This window comes from Citrus clementina, unplaced genomic scaffold (assembly GCF_000493195.1).
Source record: "Citrus clementina cultivar Clemenules unplaced genomic scaffold, Citrus_clementina_v1.0 scaffold_5, whole genome shotgun sequence".
Classification (NCBI taxonomy): domain Eukaryota; kingdom Viridiplantae; phylum Streptophyta; class Magnoliopsida; order Sapindales; family Rutaceae; genus Citrus; species Citrus x clementina.
The window spans coordinates 29,263,188-29,281,623 of NW_006262201.1; the positions used below are offsets into that span (position 1 = coordinate 29,263,188).

The 18,436-nt window shown below is 30.1% G+C and overlaps 2 protein-coding genes and 1 pseudogene across 2 annotated transcripts; all 3 read right to left on the bottom strand.

Annotated features, from left to right (window-relative positions):
• Positions 1–536: 536 nt before the first annotated feature.
• Positions 537–3,929, bottom strand: LOC18041637 (annotated as a pseudogene).
• A 2,296-nt stretch (positions 3,930–6,225) lies between these two features.
• On the bottom strand, positions 6,226–8,009 carry LOC18041638 (protein SRG1). Its single transcript, XM_006432842.2, has 4 exons — positions 7,718–8,009; positions 7,202–7,449; positions 6,790–7,114; positions 6,226–6,485 (listed from the first exon to the last, which is right to left on the bottom strand). The coding sequence occupies exons 1-4, from the start codon at positions 7,964–7,966 to the stop codon at positions 6,228–6,230; spliced, it is 1,080 nt and encodes a 359-aa protein (XP_006432905.1). The 5' UTR covers positions 7,967–8,009; the 3' UTR covers positions 6,226–6,227.
• A 3,004-nt stretch (positions 8,010–11,013) lies between these two features.
• Positions 11,014–13,235, bottom strand: LOC18041639 (protein SRG1). The gene is made up of 4 exons (XM_006432843.2): positions 12,908–13,235; positions 12,210–12,457; positions 11,798–12,122; positions 11,014–11,326 (listed from the first exon to the last, which is right to left on the bottom strand). The coding sequence occupies exons 1-4, from the start codon at positions 13,154–13,156 to the stop codon at positions 11,078–11,080; spliced, it is 1,071 nt and encodes a 356-aa protein (XP_006432906.1). The 5' UTR covers positions 13,157–13,235; the 3' UTR covers positions 11,014–11,077.
• Positions 13,236–18,436: the final 5,201 nt, after the last annotated feature.

Sequence of the window (18,436 nt, forward strand, 5' to 3'; positions counted from 1 at the left end):
AAGATCTAATTGGGTGTATTGGGATTTTGAGTTTTGAGATTTTTTTTTTCTAATTTTGTTAATTCGCATTTATTAGCTCATGAAATTATCTTCTAGTCTTTGCTCTTGGACGTAGGCTTTACGTCAAAACAAGTAAATTATTGTGTTCAAATTTTTCTTTTTATTTGTTTATTACCACATTTATATTTATATAAAAGTTGCAATCACCGTAATGTGGATAATTGCTAAACCTGCACTTCCCTAACAGAGGTTATGATAGTTATGGGTGGAACATGAACAAATTTTTGCTTAGTACAAGATTAGATCATGAGAAAATCTTATATAGGACATACATATCCTCAAGTTCCTTAGCATCCCATCTTATATAGGACATAGATAAGATCATGAGAAAATCTTATATAAGAAAAATGTTAAACAAACTGAACGTTCACAGAAGAATCACAGATTTAATTAACAAAGTAATCCTGCACAGTTTTATAGTTAATTTGGTCATCATTTAATATAAGTGCTCTGAAGGGAATTAAGAAAACACTAAGTTAAAGTAGAAAACAAAGGCAGTAGAAAGTGATGAGTGCTACATCCAAAACGTCACCAACGTTTATGATAAAAGCATCAGGGAGGAGTTTAACGAGAACCCAATTTCCATCTTTCTTTATTTGGAGGCCATCCATCTCATTGATTTGGAGGAGGATGGTGAGTGCAGAGGCATCAGAATGAGAATTCAAGCCAATAACTTGCTCTGGTTGTTGACAAGGAGGGTCATAATTCATCCTTATTGATTGCACACCATTTCAAACAACTCTTTCATCTCATTGGGATCCATTCTTAGAGCTTTTTCCATTTGGTCAAGCATTTTCAGGGTAAGATTTTTCACTTCCGTTAAGTAAACTTCCAAGGTATCTCTAGCAATGCAGCACTATTGTAGTATTGTTAGATGGACGAAACGTTGCATCAATAATTGGTGTGTTGTGTGGCTAAAAATGAAAAAAGAAAAATTGAGAGGCAGAGAAAACCTGAATGGGAGAGGCAATTTGGGGAACAGGTGGGGTCTTCTCGAATGAATTGGGAGAGTGAATATGGTAAAGCCGTATCCCCAATCAAGTTTCTGCTCCTCAGAAGCAATGAAGAGCTGCCCAAATCCCTCAATATCACCAGGTCGATGCCAGTACTTGTTCTTTTCCTCAATTGGAAGATCAAAGAAGTCTTGGGTCTTAGCTTTCATTTTCTCCACCAGTGAACTGCTCACTCCATGATTCACCAGCTACATGCAAATTATTCAAAGCACGATGTTGTTGTCATATATGTTCCACAGAAATTAATTTGAAGTCAGAAAAACATGAAGAAATACTCATTTAATTCCCATAATTTGAGCTAATCATCTAGTCAGTCGATTTCCTTTCAAAACAACAATAATATGTTCACAAAAAATAGTATAAAAATGGTACGTCATACTAGAAAACCAAAAAAAAAAAAAAAAACTATAGGATGAAAAAAATTATTACAAGACAAGAAATTTTTTTTTAATCTTTTGTAGTTTTTATACTAATTTTTGTATTATTTTCGATACATATTTCATTATTTTTTCAAAAAGATTACTTAAAACATATTTTTGTAGCGATTGGATCCGATTTTTTAAGGATAAAATAATATTTACATAATTTCAAATAATTAAAATTCAAATTAATTCAACATTTAGGAGGTGAAAAAAAATGATAATTAAATTGATATCAATGAATCAACAAAAATACAATAGAGGACGTTTTAGATGATTTTTTTTTTTTTTTTTTTTGTGTTGGGGAAAATACAAGCACTACTTGGATAATTTGCTAAAATTATGGAAAATGACAATAATTAACAAAGAAGAGTACGTATACATGAAAGAAACCCTATACGTGAACAGTGTCGTATACGTGAACAATACCCAACTCCAAAAAATACAACCAATAGCTCTGATACCACTATAAGAAAATTGGTGGGTGAAGCAGACACACAACTAAAATAAAATTAGAAGAAAATAAAGAACAAGCACAGTAGAGGACCCCAGAAATTACGTGATTCGGCTTTTAACTTACGTCCACATGCAAAAACAGAAGGAAAATATTTTACTAGTGAAAATGAGTTACAAGTATTGTGGTATTTTGTCTCACTACCCAAAACCCCAATACACCCAAAACTCTCAAATCACAAATCACTCAAGAGTTTGTTAAAACTCTTAAAATACTCTCACTTTCTCTCTAAAGAATAAGAAATAAAATGAAAAATTTGGATGCTCTAAGCCGATGGGGAACCCCCCCATTTATAGCCAAAATTGGCTATTAAAATAATAATTTTTTTTTCTTTTCTTCCATTTTGGTGTGCCAACCACCATTTGCAGCATTTTCTTCATTCTTCTTTCTTCTTTGTCAAAATTTCCCTTTTTTTTCCTTTCCTTGGGCGGCATCTACTTGGACTTCAATTTGGGTGGCCATTTTGAAAAATGTTAATGGTGCCAAACCGCCCAACCATGACTTTGACAATGACTGGAAGTTGTTCTGTTGAAGAATTGTTGTTGTTGCAGATCATTACATCTTTTATATCAGGGCGAACATATCGTGGTGGAACTTTAGTCGTCATTGGCTTCATTGCCAGCTCCTGAATCGAAGGCTCCAGAAGAGAACTTGCTATCGTTGTTGCTTTACATAGTTTTTGATTAATTACCTCTCTTTTCTCTCCAAACTCGTGTGATTAAACAAGACTATACAAAGTTTTCAATTATTGAAGTAGAGAATAACTTTTTTAATTGCGGTCATTTGAAAAATATTGCTTTAAATATAAGATACTTAATACATTAATTGATCAAATGGACAACTAAATACTTTCGACTTGGAAAAGCAACAATTCCTTGACGGTAGTGAAGTAGGGGTATTCACAGATTAGATGTTATGGATTGGATATCAATCCATATCCAATTAACAATTTTTTATATTATAAATTTTTAATCCAATTCAATCTACGAATTATTGAAATTCAATTCAAATTCAATCCATGTGAATCGGATGTGTATTTGACCTAATTCATATCCAATCCACAATTTTATGGCCATGGGTTAGTTTGTAAGTTAAGAATTTTTAATTTTGTCAAATTTAAAATTTAATAAGATTTAAATAAATTAATCATTTAAATAAAACTAGAAAAATACATTCAAAGTTTCAAATATAAAACAACAAGAAGAAACAATCTCATTTTTTTAAATCAATACATAAAAATTAACTAAAATTATGAAAATTAACTGTTTAAGAAGCTATTTTTACTTATTTAATTATTTTTTATTTTATATTATCATGAATAAGATATAATATGCTATTAACGTAACTACATTTTTAACTTATTTTGTTATTAGTAAGTAGTAATGCCACATTTACAAGTTTAATATTTTAATTAAATAATTTTTGTTTTTGCAAATTTACAGATTTTTATGAATTTATAGAAGTAAATCTATATCTAATTTATTGACTGCGGATTTTTAAATTTTTAATCTAATTCAATCCACTAATCCACAGATCGGATTTTTATAGAACAAATTTTTTGTAGATCAAATTTTTTGTAGATCAAATTAAGCAAATCAGATTAGATTTTGAACACCCCTAGAGTGAAGAAGAGTTTATTAATTTATTTTTTTTTGGGATGGATTTTAATTCTGATTGGGGTGGGTTCGATTCGGTTTTCCAAACCGAGCCGAACCAAAATTTATGTTAATTAGATTTAATTTCGGTTTTATAAATAAATAAAATAATTATAAACATTAAAATCATGCACACACCCACCATCTCTCTCTCACACACTAGCCGACACACACATACACCCTCACCATCTGTCTCACTCTCGCTGATACACACATTCCATCCACCACTGTCGCTTATTAGCCAGCCTGTCACCGTAGTCGTCGCCATCGCGCTCGTGTCAGCCTGTCGTAGTTCATCCGGTCGTGCTCGTGTCAGCGTCGCCTCCCGTTCGTTGTGGTCGTGTCGTCGGTAGCCCGCCGCTGCTGTCGTGTCGGTGGACTTGTGTAACTTGTGTTTACATTTTTTATTTATTCGTTGATTTTGATGGAAAGATTTGGAAGCAAATGAAAAGGTCAGTTTTATAATTACAAATTATTTGAAACATCCAAATAAATTTTCATGAAGTTCACGAGGAGGCTGTTGTTTTCAATTGAATCAATTTTAAGTGTGCTTGTAGCAGCTGCCATGCTCAATAATCCATTTCACACCTGAATTTCAAAACACTTGTTTTCCTTAATTTTGTGAGTTCGGATTCATAAATTGGAGTTTAATTTGTTGGGTGTTTTATAAATAAATTGTTGAATGAATCTAATCACCAGCAAAGGGCTTCCTCATCCATTTTGAACCGATCCACCCGTTTGTGAACCGAACTGATCACAAAATCGAACCGATCGAATCATCTTTGGTACGGTTCAAAAGTTGGTTCGTATTCGGTTCCAGCTTTAAAGAATCGATTGATTTCAGTTTGGTTCAGTTCTTCGACTGAACCGAATTGTACCAGATATGCCCAGCCCTAATCTGATATGTCGAGTTAGGTCTCTGTAGTACGTTAGGTTTTATTTATTATAAGAGCCCATAGTCTAAGTCATACTCAAAAACTATTTAAAGAGTTGAGTATTATCTTAAAATTTTTATATAGCCTTGTAATTTTTCTTAGCCACTGGCCAAACGTTGGATAATTTCCTCAAAACCTCTTGTCATGTTCATACTGTTCTTCTTGTATGGTCGTTGTGAAATGGAATGGTAGTGTGAGACTGCTCATGTATGATTTTGACACTAATATCATATAAAAACCAAATTTTCTAATTTATACACAAAAACTAATTCAAAAGATTTGAGATCTTATAATATTAACCTAATAAATATTCTCAACTAATGTATAATAATATCTTCAACATTTATCAATATTTATATTTTACTCTTTAATAATAATATTTAAAAAAAATCATGTGTTGGAAAGCCAATTACATGTATTATTTTTTTCAATTTTTGTTGATATAAGATGTAAAGTCAATGCACGCTTAAGCATTTTTCAAATGTGGATGTCTGACCACACTGCTTGAGCAAAGATTATTCAGCATAAAGGATAGATACATTAGGTTTGCACGTGGCCTGACTTGTTTTTTGGAATTTTGTTGGATCTTGATCCCTTAATGATCTAAGTACTTTGTGATTGTCTAGTGCAATTCTATGATCGATGTAACTTATATCATTATATAAGGGATCTCTTATTTTTTATTGATACTTTAAAATACTAATGTCTCACATTAAAGGAAAGCAGGATCAATTTTCTTTGCATTTGATTTGAAATTAGTCATATGTTATATTTAATTACAATTTAGAGTTGAATAAACTAAATCTGTATGTGATTGTAATTATTCAAGTTGAATTAAATTATGAGATACATGAATGACTAATTTAACTTAAAAAGATATCCGTAAAATGTTTCTCTATAAAAGGGAGACATACAAAGTTTTCTGTATGAAAAAGCACTATGTTATCTTATTAAAAAAAAAAAAAAAACTAACAATCTTTTTGTAACTTTTAACTTTTGTCTCATATTTCTTCATCAATTTATTTTTACTATTTTTTAAACAATGTTGGATGTTTGATATAATTTTTCCATATAGAGTCAATGAAAAGATAGACCACGATGAGTGGAAGAAAAATATTATAAGTTTTTTTCCATGAAAGAGCACCACGTGTTTGACAATTAATATGATTTTAAAGGGACCATCATAAACATCATCTTTTCAAAAGCAAAATTGAAAATTGTCATCTTCCAAACTTTCCAGGCAAACACATTAATTTGCTGGTCCAATAGAAAGAAGTCACATTTGTTGAAAATAATCACTTCAAGTCATCATACGCCAATCTCAATTGTAGGTTCAAATCAGGTCCTAGGACAACAATTGAAACTGCAGATATATATAAATCGACAAAGAAACATAGAATCTACACAAAATTTATTATGTAATTTTATTTTAACTTTTCTACAAGTTATAATTCACATACAAATACAAGTTACACAACTCCGTAAACTTATTTAAGTTTATCCATTGAAGTATACACAGCCCAGCAAGTCTAAACACAATCCAACAGAATAAGTTCACAACTTAATTGACTTATTTTATCAGAATGGACTCCATGTAATCTCGTCGTATAACTGGAAGCAATCAATAACTTTTAAGTGCCCTGGTCTTGCATTCTCAAGAAATCAATAAAAGACTTCCCACGCAGCTCACTTGAATAAAATCTTTTCCAGTAATCTACCACACTTATTTTTTTAAACAACGCTGGAGTCTTCGAAGTAATAAGACTTGGTGCTGGACCCAATTCTCCATCTAATTTCGGACTGTAAAATGTAGCAAAAGATAACCTTTCCTTCACTGAGTTTACAGTCACACGATGCTCGATACTACGATAAGTTCCATTGGTAAAAATCTATAAACACATAAAGTAAATAAATTAAAAAATAACATAAATATATGAAACCAGTTATCATCTACATATCCCATCCTAACAACATCATTTTTATCGCAAGCAAGGTGTTCCCAACCCTTTTTTTTTTCTTATGAATTCGGTGTTAGATGACTTTATTTTCTATCATTATATCATTAACACAAATTATATAATAATTCTACTCCACTTACAATGAAGGTCAGATGTCACAAAACATTACTAGAGATACAAACTGCGTAGAATATAGCATTAGTCATCATACGCTATAGAAAATGACAAGTGTTACCTCTAAAGCGTCACCAATATTGACTATAAAGGCATCAGGAAGGGGTTTAACTGCAACCCATTTTCCATCTTTCTTAATTTGGAGACCATCCATCTCATTGATTTGGAGGAGGATGGTGAGTGCGGCGCCATCAGAATGAGGCTTAAAGCCAAGAACTTGCTCTGGTTTCGGACAAGGAGGATAATAATTCATCCTTAATGACTGCCTTCCGTTTCCAAACAACTCTTTCATATCATTGGGATCCATTCGTAGAGCTTTGGCCATTTGGTCAAGGATTTTCAGGGCAAGATTTTTAAGTTCTGTCGAGTAAACTTCCAAGTCATCTCTGCATGCAAATAACGATATATAGTCCAGTAATTATCATAAGATAGAATATACCATATAGCAAAACGATACGCTTCAACTATAGAACCTGAATGGAAGAGGCAACTTGGGGAACAAGTGGGATTTCCTCAGATGAGTTGGGAAAGAGATCAAAGTAAAGCCATATGCCCAATCAAGTTTCTGCTCTTCAGACGCAATAAAGAGCTGCCCAAATCCCTCAATATCTCCTGGTTGTTGCCAAAACTTCGTTTTCTCATCAATTGGAAGATTAAAGAAGTCTTGAATCTCTACTCTCACTTTCTCCACCAATGAACTGCTCATTCCATGATTCATCAACTGCATATATGCAAATTAAAGGAAAATGTCCTTTCCATATACACATGGTTCATAAAGGAAATTTTGAAGTTCAGGAAACAAAATGATTTTTATGGAAAAAGCTAAAGAAACGGAGAGCTGATAAAATGCTAACAAAAACAATGATAAGTTAGCGTCTGTTTACAGTGTTTACAATCAAGTGACTAATCCGGTACTGATTTACTTTCTTTTTTGTCAACGTTTTGTCTAATTATGATTATCTGAATTTCACTGCTAAATTATTATTTACCTGAAAGAAACCCCACTCTTTGCATGCACGGTCAAGCTTCTCAAGCTCTGAGTCATCTCCAGAGAGCAACTTGTGCATGTCAATGACTGGAAATTGTTGTGCTGAAGAATCGTCGTTGCGAATCAGGGGATGGTCTATCTCAGGGCGAACATAACGTGGAGGAACTGTGATCAGTGGCTTATTATTTGCCAGCTCCAGAATCGAAGGCTCCACGAGAGAACTCCCAATAGCTGTCGATTCTGCCTCCATATTATATAGATTTGGATTATCTGGTTTCTAGCTATTTCTTTCTTTTTTTTCTCCCTCTCCCCTCCAGACTTAGTTGGGTTGTGTTTTAACAAGAAACTCATATATAAATAGTCCTTTGGATGTACTGTGATCCACTTAGGTGTAATAAAATAATAATTTTGTTATAAAAATTCAAGAAGATCCTGACTTCTGTCTTGATATGATCACTTGTAGAGCAAATAATTTAGGTGTTGATTAGTAGATAATGAATTAAAAAAATAAAGAAGTTAAATTTTATTCTTACATTATCACTAAATGATATATGACTGGAAATCTTTAAAACTTCAGTAGAGTTTAGATTAGGGCTAGATAAATAATCCGATTCGACCCAACTAATCCAAAAAACATCGGGTTCAGTTTGGATTGAATTATTAACCTAATCCAATCGTTGGTAGAAACAAACCCGATTAGATCGTGATCGGATTGGATTAAACCCAATCCGCTCTGAAAATCCAATCGGGTTGGTCCCTTACCAAAAAAAGAAAAAATGAGCTAACCTAATTGATCATTTCAATTTACAAGCACAAAGTACAAACAAGCGAACATCGTGGTATCCTTTTCACACACAGAGCACAATGGCACTTCACACACACAACACAACATAGGGGCAGCACACCACACATAGTCACATACGCAGTGGCAGCCGGCGGCACTCACCAAACATAGCATGGCAGACGGCAGTCATGGCAGAACAAAGCAGCCCTAATGCGATCCGTAACTTGCCTACGCATTCTGCTGTCATGTACCACGACTGCTGCTGCTGGTTGATCCATTCGCCACCACGATTGCTGCTGCACTCCGATCTGCAGCTCTCCACCGCTAAATGGTTTGCCTTGTAAGAAACCTAAAAGATTTAATTTATCCCTAAGATATTGTATTAATTTCTTCTTGTTGTACCATAAATATTTGGACTGGGTTTGAGTTTAATTTTTTTCCAACAATTCTTTTCTTTGATCGGCAAAATTTGATATGATATATTAGGTAAAATTCGATTAATCATCCAATTGACCTAAATTTTTTACCCGAATTTTTTATTTGATTCGATTTGAATATATTCAAATTGGTTTAATTCGATTCAATCCAAAAATTAGATCGGGTTGATCCAAACTCGATTTATATCCAGCCCTAGTTTAGATCAAAAGAAGATCCCATTCCATTTATTAAAGGGTACACCATTCAACATTAAGACAATTGAAATAATGTTAGAGTTTATTTGTTTTTATATCTAAAGTCTTAATTGGGCTTAATTTAAGATGTTTTGATATTTTGGCTTGTTTGCCTTTGTATCTGAAAGTTTTATTATTAGACATTTTTATTTGAATAAAAAAAAGTAAAATTTCAGTTTTATCTGAATTAATAAAATGTTTGAATGGAAACTCAACTTTTTTTCTCCCAAATACCCTCATTAGATGTATTTATTTTCTACTTACCTATTAGATGTCATATCACAAATTTTCTTGATATCAAATTTTACTTCGTATTAAGTACTTAACATAAATTCATTTTGAATTTAGTTTTTTTTATATAATTAGATAACAGCTTTTTTATGTATAAATATTATGTTAAATTGTAAAAATTAATGTTATCAAAATTATTTTTCATAAATTATATATGAGTTACTTCCCTTGTAAATATTTATAACATATAAAAACTATTGTACTAGAAAACACCATAAATATATATCTGTTTAAGCTTCAAGTATATATAACACTTTCAAGGTCATCAGTGTAAAAATATTAGATTTAAAATGTTTTGAGTTTAATAAGTACAAACAACTTACCACTTACACCTAGATGTCAAAAAATAAAAAAACAAATATATTATTTTGACATAGGCATTCAGACCCTTTCAAACTTTAGCAACATTCATACCTATTTCAGATTTAAGATAAAAGAAAAAAAAAAGATCGCCAACTTAATGTTGGGCTATTTGCAATCTAAATTTTACTTTGAGTACCACTTTATTCTGTACTCTCATTCTCATTTAATAAATTTTAAAAATTAATTTTACTGAGCACATTCTTTTAAATACCAAAATAATCCTCCATTTATATCTTACATCTCACCCAATTTAATTCTTTACTAAGAAAATGAGTCTTACCCAAAATAATCCTACTATCACTTGTATCAAATCCTAATGCCATTATAGATTTCACAGTGGAATAGTAGTCTTATCCATGTAGTGTCACATTGTGTGGTTTATCTTTAGATTGGTACTAATCCCACTAGATTGGCATTTTGAAATATAAAACCAGGCTGACCACACAAACTTGTGTACTCGATTTTGTTTGGGTTTTTTCCTCCACGAGTGTTACGTCGTAAAACAGCAAATTAGATATAGACAAATATAAAACAATGAAAAAAAATAGACAATTGCGCCTATCAAGTTCACGTGCCCAATCATAAAACTTACGAAACTATTGGGATATTTTATTGTTGATCGGTCCGCATCGTTGGTAGAAATCACGAAATTTAGAAGAGGACCATGGCTTTTCAAAATGCATTATTAATTTAAGTCCTTTAAATTTAAATTCATTTTTGTTTTATCCAAGTAATTGAATAAGCACTCATTTGGGATTACTATTTTGACTTAAAAATAATTTTAAAATATCAAAATTTAAGTTTTGTTTGGTAATTTTTTTAAAAGTATTGGTAAATCTAATTTTGAGAACAAATGTTATACTTAATACAATTTTAAATATATTCTTACATAAAATCAAAATTATTCTTAATTAATTAAAAAAATAAAATAAAAAATTTCAAGATCACTATTATTTTAATTCATTTTTTTCTTCATGCACGCTTTCTACCCCAATTCTTCTTCTTTTGTTTTTCTATTCCATCAATAATTCCCTTATACTGCAAATATCATTCCTGCAAGATCATCACTGAGTATGCGTTTCACGACTTTATTTTTTAATTTATCAATATTCAATAAAATTTAAGGTAAACATATATGTGTGTGTAATAAAATTAAAAGTTCACAACTTAATAATTAATTCACTCATTTTATTGGTATGGACTCCATATAATCTTATCATGTAATTCAAAACAATCAACAACTTTTAACCGCCTAATTTTGAATCCTCAAGAAATCAATAAATGACTTTCCACGCAGCTCGCTTGAAAAGAATCTTTTCAAGTGATCTACCACACTTATCCTCTTAAATAATGCTGGAGTCTTTGGAGTAATAAGACTCAGTGCTGGACCCAATTCTCCATCTAATTTTGGACTGTAAAATGTACCAAAAGATAACCTTTCCTTCATTGAGTTTACAGTCGCACGATGTTCAATACTACGATAAGTTCCATTGCTAAAAATCTGCAGGATCATAAATTGAACCAAAAAAAAAAAAAAAAGTTAACAAGTATAATCAAGAAGAGGAAGAAATTAGATGAAACTAGTCATCAACTATATATCCTATGCTAACAATTAACTTAGTTTTTATTGCAAGCGACGCGTCACCAATTATTTCTAGATTCGCATTTAGTTGACTTTGTTTTCTATTATTAATACAAATTATACAATAATTCTACTCTACTTACTAATAAAAGACACGTCAGATGTCACGTAACATTATTAGAGGGAAAATACTTGGTGAAGAGAAGCACGAGAGAAAGACGAGAGAAATAAAGAAGAAAATGGTAGAGAGAGAGTGAGTGGGTAGAGAGAGAGGACAAAATTCTCTCATCTTTCTCTCCTTCTTCACCTAGCACTGCTCTTACTAGAGATACAAACTATGTAGAGACATAGCGTTACTTATCATAGGCTGTAGAGAAAGACAAGTGTTACCTCTAAAACGTCACCAACGTTGACTATAAAGGCATCAGGAAGGGGCTTAACAGCAAACCATTTTCCATCTTTCTTAATTTGGAGACCATCCATCTCATTGATTTGGAGGAGGATGGTGAGTACGGAGCCATCAGAATGAGGCTTAAAGCCGAGAACTTGCTCTGGTTGCGGACAAGGAGGATAATAATTCATCCTTAATGATTGCATCCCGTTTTCAAACAGCTCTTTCATGTCATTGGGATCCATTCTTAGAGCTTTAGCCATTAGGTCAAGGATTTTCAAGGTAAGATTTTTAAGTTCCGTTAAGTAAACTTCCAAGTCATCTCTGCATGCAAATAATAATATATAGTCCAGTAATTATCATAAGATAGAATATTCTATATAAGAAAAGTCTAAAATTTAAGTATAGAACCTGAATGGAAGAGGCAACTTGGGGAACAAGTGGGGTTTCCTCAGATGGGTTGGGAGAGTGAACATAGTAAAGCCGTATCCCCAATCAAGCTTCTGCTCTTCAGACGTAATAAAAAGCTGCCCAAATCCCTCAATATCTCCTGGCTGCTGCCAAAACTTCTTTTTCTCATCAATTGGAAGATTAAAGAATTCTTGAATCTCTGCTTTCACTTTCTCCACCAATGAACTGCTCACTCCATGATTCATCAACTGCATATATGCAAATTAAAGCAAGATGTTCTTTCCATATATACATGGTTCATAAAGGAAATTTTGAAGTTCTGGAAACAAAATGATTTTTATGGAAAAAGCTAAAGAAACGGAGAGCTGATAAAATGCTGACAAAAACAACGATAAATCAGTGTCTGTTTAATGGGTTTACAATCAAGTGACTAATCCGGTACTGATTTACTTTGTTTTTTGTAAACGTTTTGTCTAATTTTTATTATCTGAATATCACTGCTAAATTGTTATGTACCTGAAAGAAACCCCAGTCTTTACATGCATGGTTCATATAGGAAACTTAAAGCTCAGGAAGTAAAATGATTTTTATGGAAAATGTAAAAACACTGAGACCTGAAAAAACGCTAACCAAAGCAATGATTTGCAATCAATTAAGTATTTTCATTATATGAATATCACTGCTCAATTATTATGTACCTGAAAGAAACCCCACTCTTTACATGCATGGTCAAGCTTCTCAAGCTCTGAGTCATCCCCAGAGAGCAACGTGTGCATGTCAATGACTGGAAGTTGTTGTGCTGAAGAATCGTCGTTGCGAATCAAGGGATGGTCTATCTCAGGGCGAACATAACGTGGCGGAACAGTTGTCAGTGGCAGATTATTTGCCAGCTCCAGAATCGAAGGCTCCACGAGAGAATTCCCAATAACTGTTGCTTTTGCCTCCATGTTATATAGATTTAGATTAACTGATTTCTAGCTATTACCTTTTTGTTTTCTTCTACTCTTCTGCAGACTTAGCTAGTTTGTGTTTTGACAAGAAACTCATATATAAATAGTCCTCTAGATGTACTGTACTGTAACTGGGTGCAGTGAAATATTAATTTTATCATGAAAATTCGAGAGAATTTTGACTTTTATTAAAGGACACAAATCAGTGCAACATTAAGACGATAAAATTAATTTTATAATGGAATTATTTACACTCTAAATTTAATTTTGAATATCATTTGATTTTTTTCACTCAGTTAATAAATTTTAAAAATTAATTTTTATTCTATACGTTCTTTTATATACCAAAACAGTCTTTTATTTATATATGATTATGATCTCACCCAATTTAATTCTTTATCAAAGTACTTCATTCTAAATAAGTCTATTATTGTTAACAAGATATTTAAGTCTCTGTTTAACAAAATATCACTCTATCACTGTGATGTCTTTAAATGAAATAATATTTTTTTTTTTTTTAAAAAAAGAGAATTTTCTCTTATCTTTACTAGAGAGTTATATATTAGAATCCAATTCATGTTCTTCATTGATAATCTTCAAGCAATAGAAATAAGCAACTGATTTGTTTTTCTTTTTCATTTTTTTAATCGGAACTTACAGTTTTATTTTTTATTTTTTAAAACAAAATAATGTTACTCGTAAATTTCTATTTTTTTTTATTCAGCTTCTATAGTTGGTAGCTTGTTGGGTATTTATGAAACTTCTAATATTTTATGAGGTGTAACTGTAATTGGATTACTGGGTTGAGCGTGTGTTAAATGGTGTTAAGAGTAATAATATTCTATTAACTTGAATTGACTTGTTCTTATTAGTAAATTATATTAGGGTAACTTTTGCAATAATATTTTTATTAAAAATTAAAGTGTTCAGAATAAAATTTAAAGTATAGTGTTTAAATTTCATTTGTCACTGTCAACGCTCCCCTAACTAAAGCTCGGATAAGATCCGAATGCGAAAGGATTGTTATCGACTTCGTTAGTATTCGTATCCATTTAGTATTCGTATCTTTTGCAATAACGTTCCACCCATAATGTTTTGTTCATTGAACAATAAAACTTCAGTCACATCTTAATGTCACTATAGTGTTTAAATATCATTTGTCTCTGTCAAGGCTCCCCTAACTAAAGCTCAGATAAGATCAGAATGCCAAAGGATTGTTATCAACTTGGTTAGTATTCGTATCCATCTCTTCTCGCATTTGCGTGATTAATTTTTGAATTGGTACTAATACGACTAAATTGGCATTTTGAATTATGAAACCAGGCTGGCCACACAAAATTGTGTACCCTAATTATTGAATTGAGCATACAGTAGTAAAATAGGTACAGACAGGCATACAACAATGACAAAATGGACAACTATCGCTATCAAGTTCACGTCCCCAATCTAGAAATTACGAAATTTTTGGGATTTTTTTTTTGTTGATCGGTCCTTGTCGTTGGTAGAAATTACGAAATTTAAGGGGCACCCTGACTTTTTAAAATAATTTACATTTGTTTTTCTTTCATCTTGACTAACGACTCATTTAAGATTTACTATTGAGACTCTAAAGTCACTTAAAGAAGTTAAAATTTAATTTTGATAATTTTTTTAAATCAAAATTTTAATTTTGATATTTTTTAAATCAAAATTTTAATTTTGATAATTTTTTAACTCAAAAATTTAATTTTGATAATTTTTTTTAAAATCACCACAAATTTTGAATTTAAGAATCAATTTTATACTTAACATAATTCCGCATATATTGTTACACATTTTCATAAAACAAAATTATTCTTAATTAGTTAGCAAATAAAATCAGAAAATTTAAGATCGTTATTATTTTGATTTTCTTTTTTTTTCTTTGTGCATGCTCTTTACCCCAATTCTTCTTCTTTCTATTTTCCATTCCATCAAGAATTCTATAATAATGTAAATATTATTGTTTCAAGATCAATTCTATAATAATGTAAATATTATTGTTTCAAGATCAACACTTAGGTTAATATGTGTTTTTAAATATTTAATAAAATTTAAGGTGAATTATATACGCACATTCCAATATAAAACATGGATTTATTAAAGTTCGGAAAAGTTATCAAGCTATATAGCTTAATAGCTTTTTGGACTTCAATAATGTGGTGATAATTAGTTATATGAGAATCCTATTACTCTATTACTTCTTTCCCTCCGCCACTTGTACCAGAATTTTCTAATAGAAACTGCTTATTGCACCTAAATGACTAACTGGTGTTGACTTAATAATATATGCCCCGTTTGGAATTGAGGTTGAAACTCAATAAGCAACTTATTTTGTAACTTGTGACAAAAATAATGTTTGGTAAATTTTGTAAAAACTGTTTATTTCATAATTTTCTCCATTTTGACAACGACTTTTAAAAGTAAGTAGAGAGTTGCTTTTCATAAACAGCTTATTAAATAAACTATCATACCTTTTTAAAGTTCCTATTATAGCCTTAATATTTTAATTAAAAAAATAATTGTCTTATTTTCTCATACACCATAATATTAAGCCATTAGATATTACATTACCACCACAATCAAATTACCGACACAACTATTAGATATTTTCTCTAGTATCAAAGTTTTGACCTAGTAAGTTTGTATTTTTTTTATATTTTACTTTTATTTTCTATTATAAGATTAAAACACATATGTATATAATTATGAAATTTTTTTTTTAACTTTGAACAATTTCACATGAAAATTAACCATAACTTTTAAAATTAATTTTATAACCATGGTTTTTAATATTCAATCTCTCTCTCTCTCTCTCTCTCTCTCTCTCTCTATATATATATATATATATATATATATATATATATATTATAGTTATGATGTTTATTGCATCAAGTTTAATACGAATGTAATACATACTACTTTTTTATTTTATCTGAGTTATGTATTAGTATGAATTTTAATCATATTTTTTATATAACAAATTTATAGAGTTCTTTTTTCACTTTATGCAATTTTACTTGTTTTAAAAAGGAAAAGGCATGTCTAAACATCATTAAATATACTCCAAAAAAAAGAAGATAATTTAAACTTATATCTATTTTCACAACAAGAAAACAGGTAATAGATGACGGGAAATAACTATCGTAAAAGGGAGTGCATGACAGACAGTTCATCTGTTATCTATTTCACTGTCATTAATTTATGACAAAATATTTTCCATCATGAATTCATGATAGTATTTTACAGTTATATATCCATCACACAATATTTTAATGTGAAAAAATAATTAAATTAAAATTTGAATTTATATAAATTTTTGCGCTATTTTTTTAAATTTTTGGTGGGAAATTAAATTATCATTTGTAAATTTATTATTGAATTTTGGCTCAAAATTTTTTATGACAAACATTATGATGATTATTTCCCATCATAAAGTCAATTTTTTTAAAAAAAAAAATTCTATGTGATTATAATTTATTTGTGAATTTCTAATTACAAATTTAATTAACTAATAAAAATGAATATCGTCAAAAAAACTAAAAGCAATTAATATTAGTTAACCTCCATTCAATCCAACAAATTAATTTTTTAAAAAATACATCTAGTATTCAATGTCGTCACCACCAATACATAATAAAACATCTCAAATATAAAAAAATCTAAAATATAAAACAATAGTTAATTCCCAATTAAACTCCAAGAAAAACAATTCAAATTCTAGCCATCAAGCCAAGTTACCCAACAAAACTTTGAAAGATTAATGGAAATATTCTAACAGTAAGACTTCTAGTAGAGATACCCTCTTCCAGCGGCAATAGATAAGAAATTTTACTACATATTAAGTATTTAACATACATTCAATATAAATTTTAAAAAAAAATCTTTTATTAATAGATAACAACTTTTTTTATGTATAAATATTATGCTAAATTGTAAAAATTAATGTTACCAAAATTATTTTTCATAAATTATATATCAATTATTTTTCTTGTAAATATTTATAACATATAAAAACTATTGTACTAGAAAACACTATGAATACATATCTATTTAAGCTAGTCATAACTGTAAAAATACAAACAACTTACCACTTACACTCAGATGCCAAAAAATAAAAACCAAACATATTATTCTAGCTTAAGCATTCAAAGCCATTCAAACTTCAGTAACATTCAAACCTATTTCAAATTTAAAATAAAAAGACAAACGATGACTTAATATGGGGCTATTTGAAATCTAGATTTTACAGTATCACTTTATTCTATACACTCGTTCTCTCATTTAATAAATTTAAAAAATTGATTTTATTGAGCACATTCTTTTAAATACCAAAATAGTCCTCCATTTATATCTTACGTCTCACCCAATTTAATTCTTTATTGACTAAAGAACTTTATTCTATGTAATTCTATTATTGTTAAAGATATTCAAATCTCTTGAAAAAAAAAAAAATGACTCTCATCTCTTTGAATGAAATAAACTTCCGTCAAAAGAGAAATGTCTCTTAATTTTACCAGAGAGTTATAGACTGGAGTCAAGTTTGTATTTCCAATTGATAATTTTGAAGCAGCAGCAATATGCAGCTGATCTCTTATTATTTTTCCTTTTTCTTTTTGGGGTTTTGAAACGTACAGTTTTATTTTTAATTTTTTAAATCAAAATAATGTTTCTCATTTTTTCGGCATAAACAAAAATTGTTTTTCAATTGCTGTTGTTGGTAGCTTGTTGGTTATTTATTAAACCCTTAATATTTTCTTTTACTAATGATAAATTAGATTTATGGTTAAAGAAAGGTACAGGGTTTTGTAATTGGATTATTGAATTGAATGTGCGTTCAATGGTGTGAAGAGTAATGATATTCTATTAACTTAAATTGAATTGTTTTTATTAGTAAATGATATTAGAGGAGTTTTTGTAATAATATTTTTATTAAAAATTACAGTCTTTAAAATAAAATTTAAGGTACAAATAAAATCACTCTATGATATTATTATTATTCGATAAATCATAATTTTGTGACACACTAAAATGATGCGGATCATTTACGCAACCTACCATCACTTGTATTATATCCTAGAGCCATTATAGTGTTCAAATATCATTTGTCTATCCCAAACGTTCGTTCAATTAAAACTAAGATAAGCTAAGATTTCACAGTAGAATAGTATTCTTATCCATGTAGTGTCACATTGTGTGGTTTATCTTTAGATTGGTACTAATCCCACAAAACTGGCATTTTGAAATATAAAACCAGGC

Excerpts from the sequence above, each read along its gene's own strand:
- LOC18041639 (XM_006432843.2), bottom strand. The coding sequence starts at position 13,156 with ATGGAGGCAAAAGCAACAGTTATTGGGAATTCTCTCGTGGAGCCTTCG. Across the intron at positions 12,123-12,209 it reads AAGTTGCCTCTTCCATTCAG|AGATGACTTGGAAGTTTACT; the intron begins GTTCTATACTTA and ends ATTTGCATGCAG. Across the intron at positions 11,327-11,797 it reads ACGTTGGTGACGTTTTAGAG|ATTTTTAGCAATGGAACTTA; the intron begins GTAACACTTGTC and ends ATGATCCTGCAG.
- LOC18041638 (XM_006432842.2), bottom strand. The coding sequence starts at position 7,966 with ATGGAGGCAGAATCGACAGCTATTGGGAGTTCTCTCGTGGAGCCTTCG. Across the intron at positions 7,115-7,201 it reads AAGTTGCCTCTTCCATTCAG|AGATGACTTGGAAGTTTACT; the intron begins GTTCTATAGTTG and ends ATTTGCATGCAG. Across the intron at positions 6,486-6,789 it reads ATATTGGTGACGCTTTAGAG|ATTTTTACCAATGGAACTTA; the intron begins GTAACACTTGTC and ends ATGTGTTTATAG.